General features: G+C 45.9%; 1 protein-coding gene across 1 annotated transcript in view; it reads right to left on the reverse strand.

Moving 5' to 3' along the window:
• The window catches only part of LOC147665970 (A disintegrin and metalloproteinase with thrombospondin motifs 19-like), a 632122-nt gene that overhangs the window by 362495 nt on the left and 253296 nt on the right, over nt 1-16331 (reverse strand). Inside the window, exon 4 of the mRNA XM_086949366.1 lies at nt 12588-12760. Coding sequence (XP_086805492.1) covers nt 12588-12760 — 173 coding nt within the window. The remainder of the gene's footprint in view (nt 1-12587; nt 12761-16331) is intronic.

Here is a 16331-nt window from a genome sequence, read left to right on the forward strand (position 1 = left end):
CGAGACATATGTCTCTAGCTTAAGGCAACTGAGGGCAGAATGTGAATTCGAGGGTTTTAGGGAACAATTAATCAGAGACCAGTACGTATGTAAATGTTCCGACAAGTCTATTCAGCAGAAACTACTGACATTGGGCAACCCAACTCTTGAAGAAACTATTCGTATGGCCAAGAGTATATAGTTGTCAAAAAAAGAAGTGAAGGAACTTGAGAGGAAATGTGAAGAAGCAGTTTCCATAGTCAGGACTAAGGAGTACAAAGACAACAAAGCTGTTTTGGGCCCACAACGCTTTGAGAAGAACAGTTTTCCTTCTCCTCAACGTTTTGAGAGAAATGCCTTTTCTAGGAATGACATTTGTTATAGGTGTGGCAATCCTTCGCACAACAAGAACAATAGATTTTGTCCTGCAAGAAACTCTATGTGTTGAAATTGTGGGAAGTTTGGACATTTTGCGAAAATTTGTCAGGTTTCTAAACAAGGAAATCCTACTTTCAATAACAAACCTCAGGGACAGACCAATGTTAATGTGGTTGGTAATGTTACAGAGTTCTATGGTAGTCCCGGGAGAGACTCAGATCCTATAAATAGTATACAAGACGATCTTAGGGACATGGTTGTGGTTGTTCGGGATGATGGTGTTATCACAGGGGACCCTTCAGAATGTGTTGACCCCTATGAAGATTTCGGTGTGGGTGACAAAGTCATTTCTTTGTTGGTAGATTCAGGTGCAAAAGTTACCATGATCACTCAAGAACTGTTTGAAGTAACTTGGCCTGATAGGAAACTCTTACCACCGGATAGAGCTCCTGTTTCTTATGAAGGACGCAGGATTTCCCTCCTTGGTTTTTTTGAGGATATCATTCACTTCAGGGGGAGGAAGATTTTTGGGAAAATATACGTTTCCATAAAAGGCTTGAACATCTTGGGGTGGTTTCACCAAGGGTTGTTCAAAATGATCCTCAGACCTGGTACTAAAGAACAGATCAGTATTGATGAATCCTGTGATCAGTTTACAAAGTTAGCTGTTGTAGAATCTAATGAATAAGTTGAGAAGCTGATTCTCAAGTTTCCTACTGTTTTCGGAGAGAGTCTCGGTATGATTAAAGGTTTCAACCACAATATAAAAGTGAAAGAAGGGGCTATCCCTGTCAAGCATAAGGTCAGGAGTGTCCCTTTCAGTGTTAGAGATGGTTTAGAAAAGGAGTTGAGTGGTTTGTGTAAGAAAGGGGTCATAGAACCCATAGAGTCGTTGTAGGAAGGGGGAGTCTCTAGTTGGTGCAGTGCAACACTAACGACAAGCAGGGACTCTCTCTTCCTCGTCAGGGCTGAGGGTTACCTTCCAGACAACCACTGCTTACCCTCTAGGTAGTGTGGCTTAAGCAATCTTAGGCTAATCTTTGGGGCACATAGGGTTAAACATTTGCAATATTACACCGTCACAACCAACCCACCACACAATGACACCAAACTGTATTTGTAAAAATATATATATCTTTATATAGATTTCAAGCAGGTTTGTAAATACAGTTATCAAACTTTCAATAGCGGTTCCAGTTTACTTGAGTTCAGGTTGCCACAGTTCTTTCTTAGCAATAAGCAATCGTTTGGGCCTTCTGCCCGGGTTCAGTAAGGTTCAGTGTCTTGTAGCGCCTCAATGCGCTTTCCGCTGTCTCTGCTCGCTTCGGAGGGGAGATCGGGCCTCTAGGACCCGGAGCTGTGCGAGCCTTGGTTTCAGAGGCGGCTCGCGTTGGGAGCAGATAGCGCGGTGCGAGCTCGAGTTGCAGGACGCTCGCACCGTGAGGATACAACACAGTACCTTTCAAATTCTTGCGGGGCGGGCGGCTTCCAGGGGAGCTGTCCCACGTCGCGTTGCTTTTCCGGGGTCGCTGTTCGCTGCGGTTCTCAGCCGGGCAGGTCACGGGTCATCCGGGGCGGCGGTGTTCAGTGGCGGCAGGGTCCTTCCTTTGTCGTTCGCTCCGACCCTGGAGGTGGCGGCTGTGTGGTGGCGGCAAGTGGCAGTACGGTCCCCAAGTGCAGGACGTACCCAGCCAAAGTGCCGGTTGCAGCTGTGCGCTCACAGCTGAGCTGTCGGGCAGGATACCGACCAGGGGGGGTTACCACAGGGCGGCTGTCCGTCTTCGCAGGTGGATTGACGGCTCGAAGCGCAGTCAATTCGGGAGCTTGGACCGGACGGGTCCTCCTTCACGTTGCTCTCAGGCTCCCGGCGCAGATGCGGTCACGGTGTTCGGGCCAGCGGCGGCTCGACCTCACGTTGCTCTCGCTGTTGCTTGGGGCCCCGGTCACGGTGCTCGGGGGGATGTCGATGCCTTGGGTTACGGGGAGCGTGGCAGGATTGCCCAGTGCTCCCAGACTCCTCTGTCAGTACTGCAGCGATAAGCAGCACACACAGTCGCTTTCTTCAGGGTGTAGCGCCCACTGGTCCTGGGGCGCTGGTCAGGGGGCAAGTTCAGCAGCAAGCCCTTGTAGATCTTTTAGCAGAGTTTGGCACAAAGTTTTACAAAGCAAAAGTCTTCTTGTAGTCTTTCCTTCTCCTCTCCTTCTGCAGCAAGGCACCAGACACAGGCAAGAGTCAGCACCCTTCCTTGTCCTTCCAAGTCCTTCTCGCCGGGCAGAGTTCCTTCTGTAGCACAAACAGGATCTAATTTACAAGGAGCAAGGCTCCTTCTTTTATACTGCATTTCTTTTGTTCTTACAGGCCAGGGGGGCCTTTGCATAGCCACTTTCAGTCCTTGAGTACTTTGTTGGGTGCAATCCGGCTTCTGCTTTCAGTGTGAGGGGCAGGCACATCAGACGCCCCACCGGAGGTGGAGCCAGCATTGTGGGGACAGGGGCAGCCAGAAGTACCTTGTTGATGGGGCTTCGCCCTTCCTGGGCCAGGAGTCGGCTGAGTCATCAGTCGCTCCCCAGGAGGGTGGAGCCAGCATTGTGGTGGCAGAGCACAGCTAGAGTTCGAGTCAAGAGGCACTCCTACCTCCCACTAAGGTGTAATCTTCGCACTCAGCACCTGTCGTCCCCCAGCCCTGTCACTCACACATCCCAGACAGTCAGATACACAAACCAGCAGAGGCGGGCTGAAATGGTTAGGCAAGCAAATGCTAACTTTCTAAAAGTAGCATTTGCAAACACAGGACATTAAAATAAACTTTACTAAAAGAAATATTGTATTATCCTGAGTTCAGGCATACTAAACATGACTCTCTACCATGCTCCCTGAGCCTGCTGGGATTATAGAGTGTAATAATTCCAGCAGCCCGTTCTGGCCTAAAGGAAGAAGGTAGCCTTACAATAGTGAAATACGGGTTTAGTTGTAATTCACTACTAGGACATGCCACACACATCAGGGCTTGTCCTACCTTACACTTACAATGCACCCTGCCCTCAGGCCTACCATAGGGGTGACTGATATGAAGTTAAGGGAAGGTTTAGAGGCTGGCAAGTGGGTGCACTTGCCCAGCCAGCATGACAGTACGAGATGCCCCTCACACTGAAAGCAGAAGCCGGATTGCACCCAACAAAGTACTCAAGGACTGAAAGTGGCTATGCAAAGGCCCCCCTGGCCTGTAAGAACAAAAGAAATGCAGTATAAAAGAAGGAGCCTTGCTCCTTGTAAATTAGATCCTGTTTGTGCTACAGAAGGAACTCTGCCCGACGAGAAGGACCTGGAAGGACAAGGAAGGGTGCTGACTCTTGCCTGTGTCTGGTGCCTTGCTGCAGAAGGAGAGGAGAAGGAAAGACTACAAGAAGACTTTTGCTTTGTAAAACTTTGTGCCAAACTCTGCTAAAAGATCTCCAAGGGCTTGCTGCTGAACTTGCCCCCTGACCAGCGCCCCAGGACCAGTGGGCGCTACACCCTGAAGAAAGCGACTGAGTGTGCTGCTTATCGCTGCAGTACTGACAGAGGAGTCTGGGAGGGCTGGGCAATCCTGCCACGCTCCCCGTAACCCAAGGCATCGACATCCCCCCGAGCACGGTGACCGGGGCCCCAAGCAACAGCGAGAGCAACGTGAGGTCCAGCCGCCGCTGGCCCGAACACCGTGACCGCATCTGCGCCGGGAGCCCGAGAGCAACGTGAAGGAGGACCCGTCCGGTCCAAGCTCCCGAATTGACTGCGCTTCGAGCCGTCAATCCACCTGCGAAGACGGACAGCCGCCCTGTGGTAACCCCCCCTGGTCGGTATCCTGCCCGACAGCTCAGCTGTGAGCGCACAGCTGCAACCGGCACTTTGGCTGGGTACGTCCTGCACTTGGGGATCGTACTGCCACTTGCCGCCACCACACAGTCGCCACCTCCAGGGTCGGAGCGAACGACGAAGGAAGGACCCTGCCGCCACTGAACACCGCCGCCCCGGATGACCCGTGACCTGCCCGGCTGAGAGCCGCAGCGAACAGCGACCCCGGAAAAGCAACGCGACGTGGGACAGCTCCCCTGGAAGCCGCCCGCCCCGCAAGAATTTGAAAGGTACTGTGTTGTATCCTCACGGTGCGAGCGTCCTGCAACTCGAGCTCGCACCGCGCTATCTGCTCCCAACGCGAGCCGCCTCTGAAACCGAGGCTCGCACAGCTCCGGGTCCTAGAGGCCCGATCTCCCCTCCGAAGCGAGCAGAGACAGCGGAAAGCGCATTGAGGCGCTACAAGACACTGAACCTTACTGAACCCGGGCAGAAGGCCCAAAAGATTGCTTATTGCTAAGAAAGAACTGTGGCAACCTGAACTCAAGTAAACTGGAACCGCTATTGAAAGTTTGATAACTGTATTTACAAACCTGCTTGAAATCTATATAAAGATATATATATTTTTACAAATACAGTTTGGTGTCATTGTGTGGTGGGTTGGTTGTGACGGTGTAATATTGCAAATGTTTAACCCTATGTGCCCCAAAGATTAGCCTAAGACTGCTTAAGCCACACTACCTAGAGGGTAAGCAGAGGTTGTCTGGAAGGTAACCCTCAGCCCTGACGAGGAAGAGAGAGTCCCTGCTTGTCGTTATCCTTGTGGTTGTCTCCTCTTGTTGTTGTCAGGAAGAGAAATGGTGATTTGCGCGTCTGTGTGGACATGCGAAGTCTCAATAAAAACATCTGGATTGACTCACACCCCTTAGCCAAAATTACTGATTTGCTGTCTCTCACTAGGGGAGCAAGGTGGTTCACAAAGTTAGACTTAGCCTCCGCTTACCACCAGGTGGTGTTAAGTCAATCCTCTAGGCATTTGACGGCCTTTGTTTCTCCTTTTGGGAGTTTTCAATACTGCAGGATGCCTTTCGGCCTTGCGTCGGCGGCTGCAGTTTTTCAAAGGCTAATGAGTCAAATGTTTAAGGATACTCCTGGAGTAATTGTGTTCCAGGATGGTGTCTTGATTTTTGGCGAGAACAAAGAGGATCATGATTTTTCTTTGAATCAAGTCTTAGAGATCATGCAGGATAAGGGTGTTGTACTTAAAAGTGAAAAATGTGTTTTCCTAAAGGAAAAAATGGAATTTCTGGGCCATGTTGTTTCACATGATGGTGTGGAGCCTCGTCCTGGTCTGGTGAAAGCCATTGTAGATGCCTCTCCACCTGTTGATAAATCTGGTTTGAAGTCTTTCATTGGGCTTAGTGAATTTTATTCCAGATTTATCAAGGATCACGCTTCTAAAGTCCAACCCCTCACAAATATGCTTAAAAAAAACGTGCCCTTTGTTTGGGATAAAAACTGTCAAGAAATTTTTGAATGGATAAAATTACAGTTGGTTGGTGACAGTGTGCTCAAACCTTTTGACCCCAATAAGGAATGTGTCGTGACTGTGGATGCGAGTGGTTTTGGCCTCGGAGCTGTTCTTACTCAGAAGAATGGGCTAATCGATAATACCATTGCCTATGCTTCAAGGGTTTTGCGTGGGGCAGAAGTTAATTTCTCTGTCATAGAGAAAGAGCTTTTGGCTTGTTGGTGGGCAGTCAGGAAGTTCCACCCTTTCCTTTGGGGTAGTCATTTTGTGATCCGAACACACCATAATCCATTAGTTTCGATTTTGTCTGGGGAAAAAATTAAGGAGCATACTCCAAGAATTGCCAGATTGTCCACAAAGTTACTGCAGTATGATTTTGACATCGTGTATCTCCCTGGTTCAAAGAATGTCAGGGCTGATTATTTTTCACGTTTTCCCATCACTGAGAATGATTGTGATTTTGAAAGAGAGGATGATCTAGAAGATTGTTTTGTTGCAGCGTTTGATCTTGAGGGAATGTGTGCCATTAGTGAGGTTGAATGGAAAGAGGAGTTGTTAAAGGATGAAGTCCTTGTAAAAGTTGTTGATTACTTGAAATCTAGTTGGCCTAAGGAGAAGAGCGTCTCTGGACATTTCCAGACCTTTGTTAAGGTTGCTGGTGAGCTCACTGTTGAGGACGGCATTCTCTTGCGGTGTGGTAGGGTCATTCCCCCTGTGAGTTTGAGGAAACGTCTTGTTGCTGGAGCACATGAAGGTCACTTAGGGAAGACTTTACGAAGCGTAGATTGAGAGATGTGTTTTGGTGGCCACAAATGGATGTTTGTGTTGACACTTTAATTGACAATTGTGTTATTTGTAGGTCTTCCGACAAATGTCACAAAGTGAGAACTCCTCCCTTGGAGCCTATTCAGTTGCCAGAGAGAGCGTGGGAGAGGATTGGTGTTGATTTGGTTGGCCCCTTCTATCTTCTACCCTCTTCTTCCCGTTATGCCATTGTTGCCATTGATTATTACTCCAAATGGCCTGAGATTCGTTTCGTTAGTGAGCCTTCTTCTGTCAATGTCATTCTTTTTCTTAAGGACATTTTCTTGAGGGAGGGGTTTCCTTCAGTTGTCATGACGGACAATGGTGTGCAGTTTGTTAGTTCTGATTTTGAGCGTTTTCTTGTACAGGGTGGTGTTTCTCATAAGAAGAGTTCCTTCTATCACCCCCAGGCAAATGGCCTTGTTGAAAGGATGAATCGTGTGCTCAATAATTGTGTGCAGTGGGCCATTGCCAGCAAGTGTGTAGTGGAGAATGCTGTACGTTCTATGTTATGGTTCTACCGCACCACTGCGCATTCCTCCACTAGAGTTTCTCCTTTTGAACTTCTAAGAGGTCGGAAACCTTCCACTAAAATTTGTCCGGGTTGGATGTCCAAGTGGGTGAAGATGAATGTGATGGATGGCATTGATGGTTTTGTTAGGGACAATGTTTCTGCAGCTCAAAAGAAGCAAAAAATGTATTTTGACGAAAGGAAAAGATCTGCTCCTTTTAATATCTGTGCTGGTGATGTTGTTCGCATTAAAAATCCAGTTCATGTCACCAAGGGAAGGAGCAAGTTCTCCGAGCCTCTTGTGGTTGATAAGGTTTGTGGGAATGCGGTGCGTGTGAATAACAAGTATTGGTGGAACATTTGTAAAATTGTTAAGCTGGGTAGAGATGATGTTTCCTCCAATGATCCTTTGTCCAGTTCTGGCTCGGAGAGTGGCAACTGCCGTTCTAGTTCTGCAGATTTTAATGGTAATGGTAGTGGTGCATCTTTTGTGCCTGAGCTTCGCAAGAGTCTAAGAGTTTGTAGGATACCTGCCAGGTTCAGATAATTGTGGTGATGCATTTTTGTGCCTGAGCTTCGCAGGAGTCTTGGGTCTTGTTGGATCCCTGCCAGGTTCAGATTATACTCTTGCTGGATTGGAGATGTTTTCTCTCCTTCTTTTCTTTTCCTGTCCAACCTCTTTTCTTTCCTGCTTTTCCTCTTTCACGTTTTGTTTTCTCTTCTTAACTTTCCTTTTCTTTTCCTTTCTCTCCTTTTCTCTACCATTTCCGTTTTGTCTTTTGTTTTATAGGAAAGAGGATAATGTAGTATTCTCTATGTTGTGCCTACCGGGCACCTGTAGTTGGAACCTCTGTTGCTCATGGTTCCATGCTTTGTCCTGAGAATGTGCCTTTCTGGCAGTTGACTGTTGTCTCTGCTTCCTGTCGCTGCGCCTCTCCTAAGCTAAATAAACTAAGACTACAAGCTTCCATACCGTGTTGTTTGCATCTATACTACACGTTCTTTTTACAATTCAAGTGTCCCCATGTAAATCCCTATCGGGCCTTCTTATATATCACCCCCCGGGCTCCGTATGTCAATTCTGCAGTTCACTTGTGGAACATTCATCCATGCTGGCTACCATCTACTCCAACTTCATGATTCTAGGAGACCTTAATCTCCACTTTGATAAGAAGGAAGACAAGCTGGTCTCGGATCTCGCCGCAGATCTTGCAACCCACCAACTCCGTTTGGAAAGTCACCTTCCTACCCATATGTTGGGTCATCTTTTAGACCCTATCTTTTCCAACGTCCCTAATCTTTTCATCTCCAGCCCATCCCCGATACCTTGGTCAGACCACCATTTGATATCATTTAGGTGGCAGATCCCTACCCCCCTGTCACAGACCTCCACCGAGCAAACCAACTGGACCCAGAAACCAACTGGACCCGGAAATATGGAAGTACAATCTGGAGCGCTCCCTTCCACTGTGTGACCCAGACCCCATAACAGCCGATTTTGAGTTTTCCACGTGGATAGGGAAAACACTGGATATTACTCTGCCGAAAAAATCAACGTGCAAACCCAGAAGTAAAAATTCTTCGCCCCGGTTCACCACAGAAGTATGCCTCCACAAAAAGCTCTGTAAAAAATCTGAAAGGGCGTGGAGGAAGGACTTCGACCCTTTAAAAAATCTAGAATATAAACGCATGATGCTTATCTATAAAAAAGTTCTTAAAACAGCACAGTCCACGTATTTTGATGAAAAAATCAGGTCTTCTGCTAATTCCTCCAGGGAGACATTTCAAATTGTAAAAAAACTTAAAAAAATTCCTAATCCTCCCCCTCCTGTGGGCCCTTCGACCAGCAACTTTAATAAAATCGCTGACTTTTTTGATGCCAAGATTTAAAAAATCCTCATTTCTCTCCCATCTCCCCACCGACACCCTTGATCCTCCCTCTGAGACCCTCGACCCTCAAGCTCTGTCTGAACTCCCTTCTCAGGCCCAGAAGCCCAAACTAGGTCGGTTTGCTCCCACAACCCCTGAGAAGCTTCTATCTGTCCTTCAATCAATTAAAAGCGGATCCCCACTGGATCCTGCTCATCTAAATATTCTAAAATTAGTCACCCGACCATTCTGCCTTATTTGGCCCACCTGATCAATGTCTCAATGTCCCACGGCATGGTGCCATCTAGTTGGAAAAAGGCTATTGTCAAAGCTCTGATCAAGAAACCTAATCTTGATCCCCAAGAATTAAATAACTTCCGCCCAATCTCCCTACTGCCAGGGGTCAGCAAAATTGCAGAAAAGATAATTAATCATCAGATCTCTGACTACCTGGAGTCTAATGGCCTACTCAAATCTTCCCAGACGGGTTTTAGACTGGGCCAAAGCACGGAGACTACAATTGTTGCCGTGGTCGAAGAAGCCAGAAAGATCATGGATGAAGGAGGGTCAGTGGCAGTGATCCTCCTGGACCTTAGCGCGGCCTTTGACACAGTGAACCATTCCACACTGGTTCGCAGGCTCAAGGGTATGGGAATCTCAGGGGTTGCCCTGTCTTGGCTGAACTCCTTTCTGAGCGACCGGTCCTTCCAGGTGGCGGAAGGGAACTTCACTTCCAAAAGCATACCTAAACATTGTGGGGTTCCCCAGGGCTCGTCCTTGAGTCCAACCCTTTTTAATGTATGCATGTCCCCCTGGAGAGGATCATCACCGCGTCAGGGATTTAGCTACTAACCTACGCGGATGACACCCAGATGGTAGTATCTCTCAGTCAGCAAAACCATCCCTCCCATGAGCTCTATACCTGTCTTCGAGAGATAACCAAATGGATGGATAGATCCCATCTGAAGTTAAACAGCGGAAAGACTGAGATCATGATCCTGGGCAATCAATCCCTCTTCCGCCCGGAGTCCCTATGGCCCCCATGTATGGGACCTCCTCCAACTCCTAAGAATGAAATCAAGAGCCTGGGGATCTGGTTGGATGAGGGTCTCACCTTCTCCTCCCAAGTCCGGAAAACAGCGGGTACTTGCTATGGTCTCTTTCGGACCTCCAGAAAAATCTTACCACTGCTGCCTCCCCAATCCCAAAAACTCCTGATCCAAGGATTAATATTGTCTCGCTTGGATTATGGTAACGCCTTGAACCTCAGAGCCCCTAAAAAGGTGGTCTAACAACTCCAGGTCGTGCAAATCACGGCGGCCAGTCTCCTTACGGGTACGCGCAGCCATTGTTCTGCCAAACCCTCCCTTAAGGCTCTCCATTGGCTGCCCATTCAACAAAGAGTGCATTTTAAGGCCTTATGTACCACACACAAAATTTTGCACAAAAAGGCCCCTCCTATCCTGAAGGATCTTATCACGCCTCACACATCCAACAGAGCCCTCCGATCATCTCACCTTCACCTCACCTCAGCACCTAGGATCAAGAGAGCCCGTTCCGGTGGCCGTCTTTTTTCCTATAACGCCTCCAAATTGTGGAACTCTCTCCCACTAGACATTCGGGCTCAGCCGAACCTGCTTTCTTTTCGTAAACTTCTCAAGACATGACTGTTTCCCTAACTCACTTCCCCCCACTTACTTCTTCTTTCACTAGCGTTGGGACGCTTACGGGCAGCCATGCGCTTTACAAATCAGTAAACATAAACATAAACATAACTACTAACTCATCTCCCTGCTTCCCTATAAAGATAATATCCATGCCAAAAACCTCAACAGGTGACATTTAGACCACCTCAACAACAAACACATCCTTGAACCCTCTTAATCAGGCTTCAGATGCAACTACAGCACTGCAACTGCCCTCACTGCCACCACCAATTATATTTTCATGATCATGGACAGAGGAAACACAGCAGCACTCATCCTACTTGACCTTTCCACCGTTTTCAACACCGTCCCCCACACCATCCTCATCCATTACTTACACAACTCTGGAATAACAGGACCTGTGCTCCGATGGATCTAATCCTTCCTCACAGGTCAGCCTGGCATCTTACACCTCTATAGCCATCATCTTGGTCTGTGGAGTCCTACACTCTTGAACATATACAGGACCTTGCTTGCTGGCATTATCAGATCTCATGGAATCAACATGATCTTGCATGTAGATGATACTTAACTGGTCATTACCCTCTCGGAAGACATGCCAAACACTCAGACCACCTTCGGTCACTGACTGGTCCGAAATTGCCATGTGGATGATGGTCAACTGCTTCAAGTTCCACTCCGACAAAATAGAAGTGATACTTTCAATCAATTAATCAATCAATCAATCACGGTTTGTAAATCATGGCTACTCACTCGTTTCGGTCTCAAGACGGTGGGAGGTGGGGGGATTGCTGGACCATCTGAGCGCTGGGGTTCAGTTAAAGATGCTGGTCTTGAGATCCTGCTTGAATTGGGTTAACGACAAGGATTGTCTTAGGCAGAGAGGGAGGGTGTTCCAGGTCTTGGCAGCACGGTACGAGAAGGATCTTCCTCCGGTTTTAGTTGTGTGGATCTGAGGGATGGTGGCCAAGGCCAGCTGGGCAGAGTGAAAGTGCCTAGTGGGTACATGAAATGCGAGGCTGTAGTTCAGATATGCTGTTCCTCCATTGTGGAGGGCTTTGTACGCGTGTGTGAGGAGCTTGAAAGTGATTCTTTTGTTGACTGGGAATCAGTGAAGTTCTCGCAGATGTTCAGTGATATGGCCTCCACGGGAGTGCTATTGTTTCCTGGGGAGTTTCTGGGTGATGCCGGCGTAGACTCTTGATGACCAAGCAAGTCAAAACCTTGGAATCCTCCTGCTTCCATACACTGGAACGACTCAAAAAGATCTTCAAGTGTCTCCTACTCGACTCCCGGCGAACAGTCAGCCAGGTCCTAATAACCAGCAAACTATACTACAACATACCCTTGCATGAGTATCACCACCCAACTCATCAAATGTCTCCTGGTCATCCAGAATGCAGCAGCTAGACTTACACTCCACCCGCCCCCTCATATCACAAACACCTTAAAAAACTACACTGGTTTCCAGTTCACAAACACACTCTCTTCAAACATCTCAGTCACACATACAAGGCTCTACACATTCTTGGCATTACATACCTGAACAGCAGAATCAGCCTCCATACGCCATCCAGAAACCACTACTCAGCCAGCCTCCAGGAATCTCACCCCCCTGCCTCCACAGAACTAGAGCTTGTGGTCAAGCTTTCTTACATCTCGCTACTAAAACCGCAAACAAACTCGCCATGCACATCAGAGCAGCTAGGTCTGTCCTTGAGTTTCACAAGAAACTCACATCCTGGCTCTTTAACTAGATGCCAGTCAGGACCCAGCACGTGTACCGGTACAGGGACACTCACCCGCCAGCTGATATGCATGAACTACAAATACACTAAACATAATATAACATAATATGCATGCCTTACGATTGAGATATAACAACACTATCAGGCCATGCCAGTGGCACCAATGTGCTACATAAATGTCAATAAGAATACCAACAAAGACAATGACAATACCTTCCATAAACCCAACATCCGTCAATTGATGAATGAAAGGATAGTCTTTACTCACCATATTTAATATAGTCAAGATGAACCTTCTGGTAGCATCAGATCCGTGATAGGAAACCATAGATGGGTCAGCAACAACCACTGTCTCTATGTTGTATTCCTGTGACAGTTTATGAGAGTATCGTTTTCCTCTTCCAGGTTCTGATGCTTTTGAATTCTTAGACTTTCTTTTATCTACAATGTAAACATTTTATTTAATTATTGAATAGCCACTTGCTGTTGTAGACACACCTATGTGCAATATTAAATTAACCAATACATTATTTAAATTCACAAACAAGTATCACACAGTAAGTGGATAAAATGTAGGTAATTCATTAAGGGCAAGTGTGAATTGGGACTCGCAATTTGCGCTTGATCGAGAGTTGCAATTTACAAGGTACAACAGTGTCAGAGACACTGATTGCAAAACCCAATGGGGGCCGCAAAATGCGAGCCTCATGAATATTAATGAGGCACTCGCAATATGCGACCCCATTGGGAATAACTGGCCCTCCCAGGGATGGTAGAATGCTGGGCTCAGCAGACCTCCATGTCTGGGACTGCTTTTCAATACACTAGTATTTTTTTAAATGCAGCTCGTTTTCCTTAAAGGAAAACAGGAGGCATTTTTTTTTTTTAAATGAAACGTTTTCGTTTAATTTTTTAAGGGCAGGTAATGGTCCCTGGAACCACTGCCTGACCCTAAAAAAAATGTTCCCCTGCATTTGTAAAGGGGAAGGGGTCCCCTGGGGACCCCTTCCTATTTGCGACTACATTATCACCCTCTTGAAGAGGGCGGTAAATTGTGAGTATTTTGCGACCGCAATTGCGGCAGCAAAACGTCCGTACATGGCTTGTGAGTTGCTATTAGGAAGGGAACACCCCTTTCTTATAGCGAGTCGCAAAACACTATTTTGCGAGTTGCAGATTATTCGCGAGTCGCAAAATAGTGTTTGTACATGGCCCAGAGTAAACTTGCATGCGCAAACGGGTTGCAAACCCATTTGCGCATGCAATTTTCGGTCGTACATCTGGCCCCAAATGACTAATAAATATACACTCTTGGAGCTAAAAGTTTATTAGCCCTTTTCAATAAAAAGGGGATATAATAATATCAGTGGGTCGCCGGACCTAAGTAGCAATGTACAAGGTTTTTTTGACAATATATCACCAAAACCAACGACACAGGAACCTGACCAACTCAAAGGTTTACGACCCAAAAGTACTTTTATGGCTCCCATGAGCCACAAGTCGTTGGATCTTTTTGAGACATTAGTCAAACAAGATCTTCAGAAAATCAATTGCCAGAAGAAATCTCACAAAAACATCACCAACAAAGATCTTGACATTTTGAAAAAACTATCCAAGAACAAGAATATTGTCTGCACAAAAGCTGACAAAGGCGGAGGTCTTGTTATTATGAATGCTACTATGTACAATCAAAAAGTTCAAGAACATATCAATGACAGTAATGCTTATGCACCATTACAACATAATCCAACCAATGAATTCACTGTGAAACTCACGGAACTCATTACCAAAGCCAAAAACAAGGGTGTAATCAACGACAGGACAAGTAAATTCTTGATCACATCACATCCGAAGAGTCCATCATTTTATATGATGCCAAAAGTGCATACAAATCTTCTTGACCCACCACTACGTCCAATAGTCTCTACAAGAAACAGTCTACACGAGCCCATTGGCCACTTCATCGACCGTTTAACCACATTGCTGCTCTGGTTATTTTTCCCCTGTGCTGGAAATTGCTATTTTGCTGGTGTCATGACGAGCTCAGCTCGTCATCAGCACAGCTCAACTGTGCCTCATGACGAGCTCAGCTCGTCATGAGCATGGAAGGGGTTAATGCAACCTACAGTTCAACAGATGGCCACATACATCCGAGACACTACTGACTTTTTGTCCAAATTGAATTCCTTGGAACTTGATAATGATGAACAACTCATACTGTGTACCGCAGATGTAAAGTCACTCTATACTTCCATCCCCCATGGGATGGGCATTGAAGCTATGGAAGAAGCCATATTCACGACTGACTATGACCCACAATTACAAACTTTTCTGATGGAGCTTATCATTTTTACCTTGTACCATAGTTACTTCAGATATAACGACACCTGGTACCAGCAACTCATCGGGACTAGCATGGGCAATTGTGCAGCCCCAGTGTACGCTAATTTGTTCATGAAATCTTACGAAACACAAAACATATTGTCAGACCCAAGATGGACGGACAATCTGAAATTGTTCGTACGATACATAGATGACATCTTCATCCTATGGAGAAATTCAAGGGAATAATTAGAACAAGCACTGATAAATCTAAACACAACAGACGACCGAATTCAATTTACTTGGGAAATTTCCACAGAGTCTATCACTTTTTTAGACATACGCATAAACCTACAGCATGGCAGAATTGAGACTGAAATGTACAGAAAAGAAACAGACAGAAACAATACCCTCTATTATCTAAGTTTTCATCAAGAACCTCTAAAACGACACCTACAGTTATCACAAATGATGCGAGCTAAAAGGATTACATCCAACGCGAAAAAAGCTAAAATTAAAATCACAGAAATGGGAGAAAGATTTCGTGAGAGGGGTTATCCAGATGCCGTGATTAAAGCAGCGGAAGACAAGGTACATAAAATACAAAGATCTGATCTATTAACAGTGAAACAGAAGAAACAAGAAGACAGAATGACAGTGGTAAGTATCGAAATATTCCACTGCGAGGATGAACTTCAAGAAAGTGATAAAAAAACATTGGAATATTCTAAAAGGCAGAACCAGATTTTAAAAATTGTTTTGATAATCATCCTACTTTTGCCTTCTCAAGAAATAAAAACCTTGGTGAACTGCTCAAGAACACAACGGATGACACCAAAATATACCGCGGAACTCGTCCCTGTTTACAATGTGGTAATTGCTATAATTTGATCAGAGAAGACTACATCACCCATCCAATGAAGGGTCACAAAATAAGACTGAAAGTTAAGGCAACCTGTGACAAGACTAACTTAATCTACATGCTAAAATGCCCGTGCGGCAAGGTATATGTCGGTAAGACAGAACGAAAGATCAAAACCAGGCTAAATGAACATAAGTCGAACATCAGAACTGGTAACCTAAAATCATCAGTTGCAGCACATTTTGTTAAAGCCCATCACAATGTTTCCCAATTACAATTTGTGGTACTAGAAACAGTGGCAAAACAGGAAGGCAGAGACAACAACCGTTTCTTGTTACAAAGAGAGAACCATTAGATTTACATACTGAATTCCAACAAACCCACCTGTCTGAATGACCGAACCGAATTTATGTGCTATTTATAGCTGACTAGAACTAAATAGGCCCACTTGTTCTTTGGGCACGTACGGCCTTGCTTCCAGTTTGGACAACTGGTGGTCGATCTGAACATTTAATTCCTCATAATATCACTTTTTCATTTTATCATTTAATTCATTTCCTAAGCCGTTTTAATGTTCATTCATCCCTAAAATGCTAATTTGTTTTTTATTGGTTTTATCACTGACTATGACCTCTGATGCTTGGATACGTTTCACCAGCACAAGTGATAACTTTATTCTTCTTGTTTAATTCACACTCGACAACCGTGTGGTTCTTTACATAGAACAGCTCTTGATTGGTGGACTCTCGACTACGTGATCGGAACTCCAACCAATCACGTCACACCACACAAGGAAACCTCCGCTGATGTTTTCTAACATCTACTGCG

Source organism: Lissotriton vulgaris, unplaced genomic scaffold (assembly GCF_964263255.1).
Source record: "Lissotriton vulgaris unplaced genomic scaffold, aLisVul1.2 SCAFFOLD_754, whole genome shotgun sequence".
Taxonomy (NCBI): domain Eukaryota; kingdom Metazoa; phylum Chordata; class Amphibia; order Caudata; family Salamandridae; genus Lissotriton; species Lissotriton vulgaris.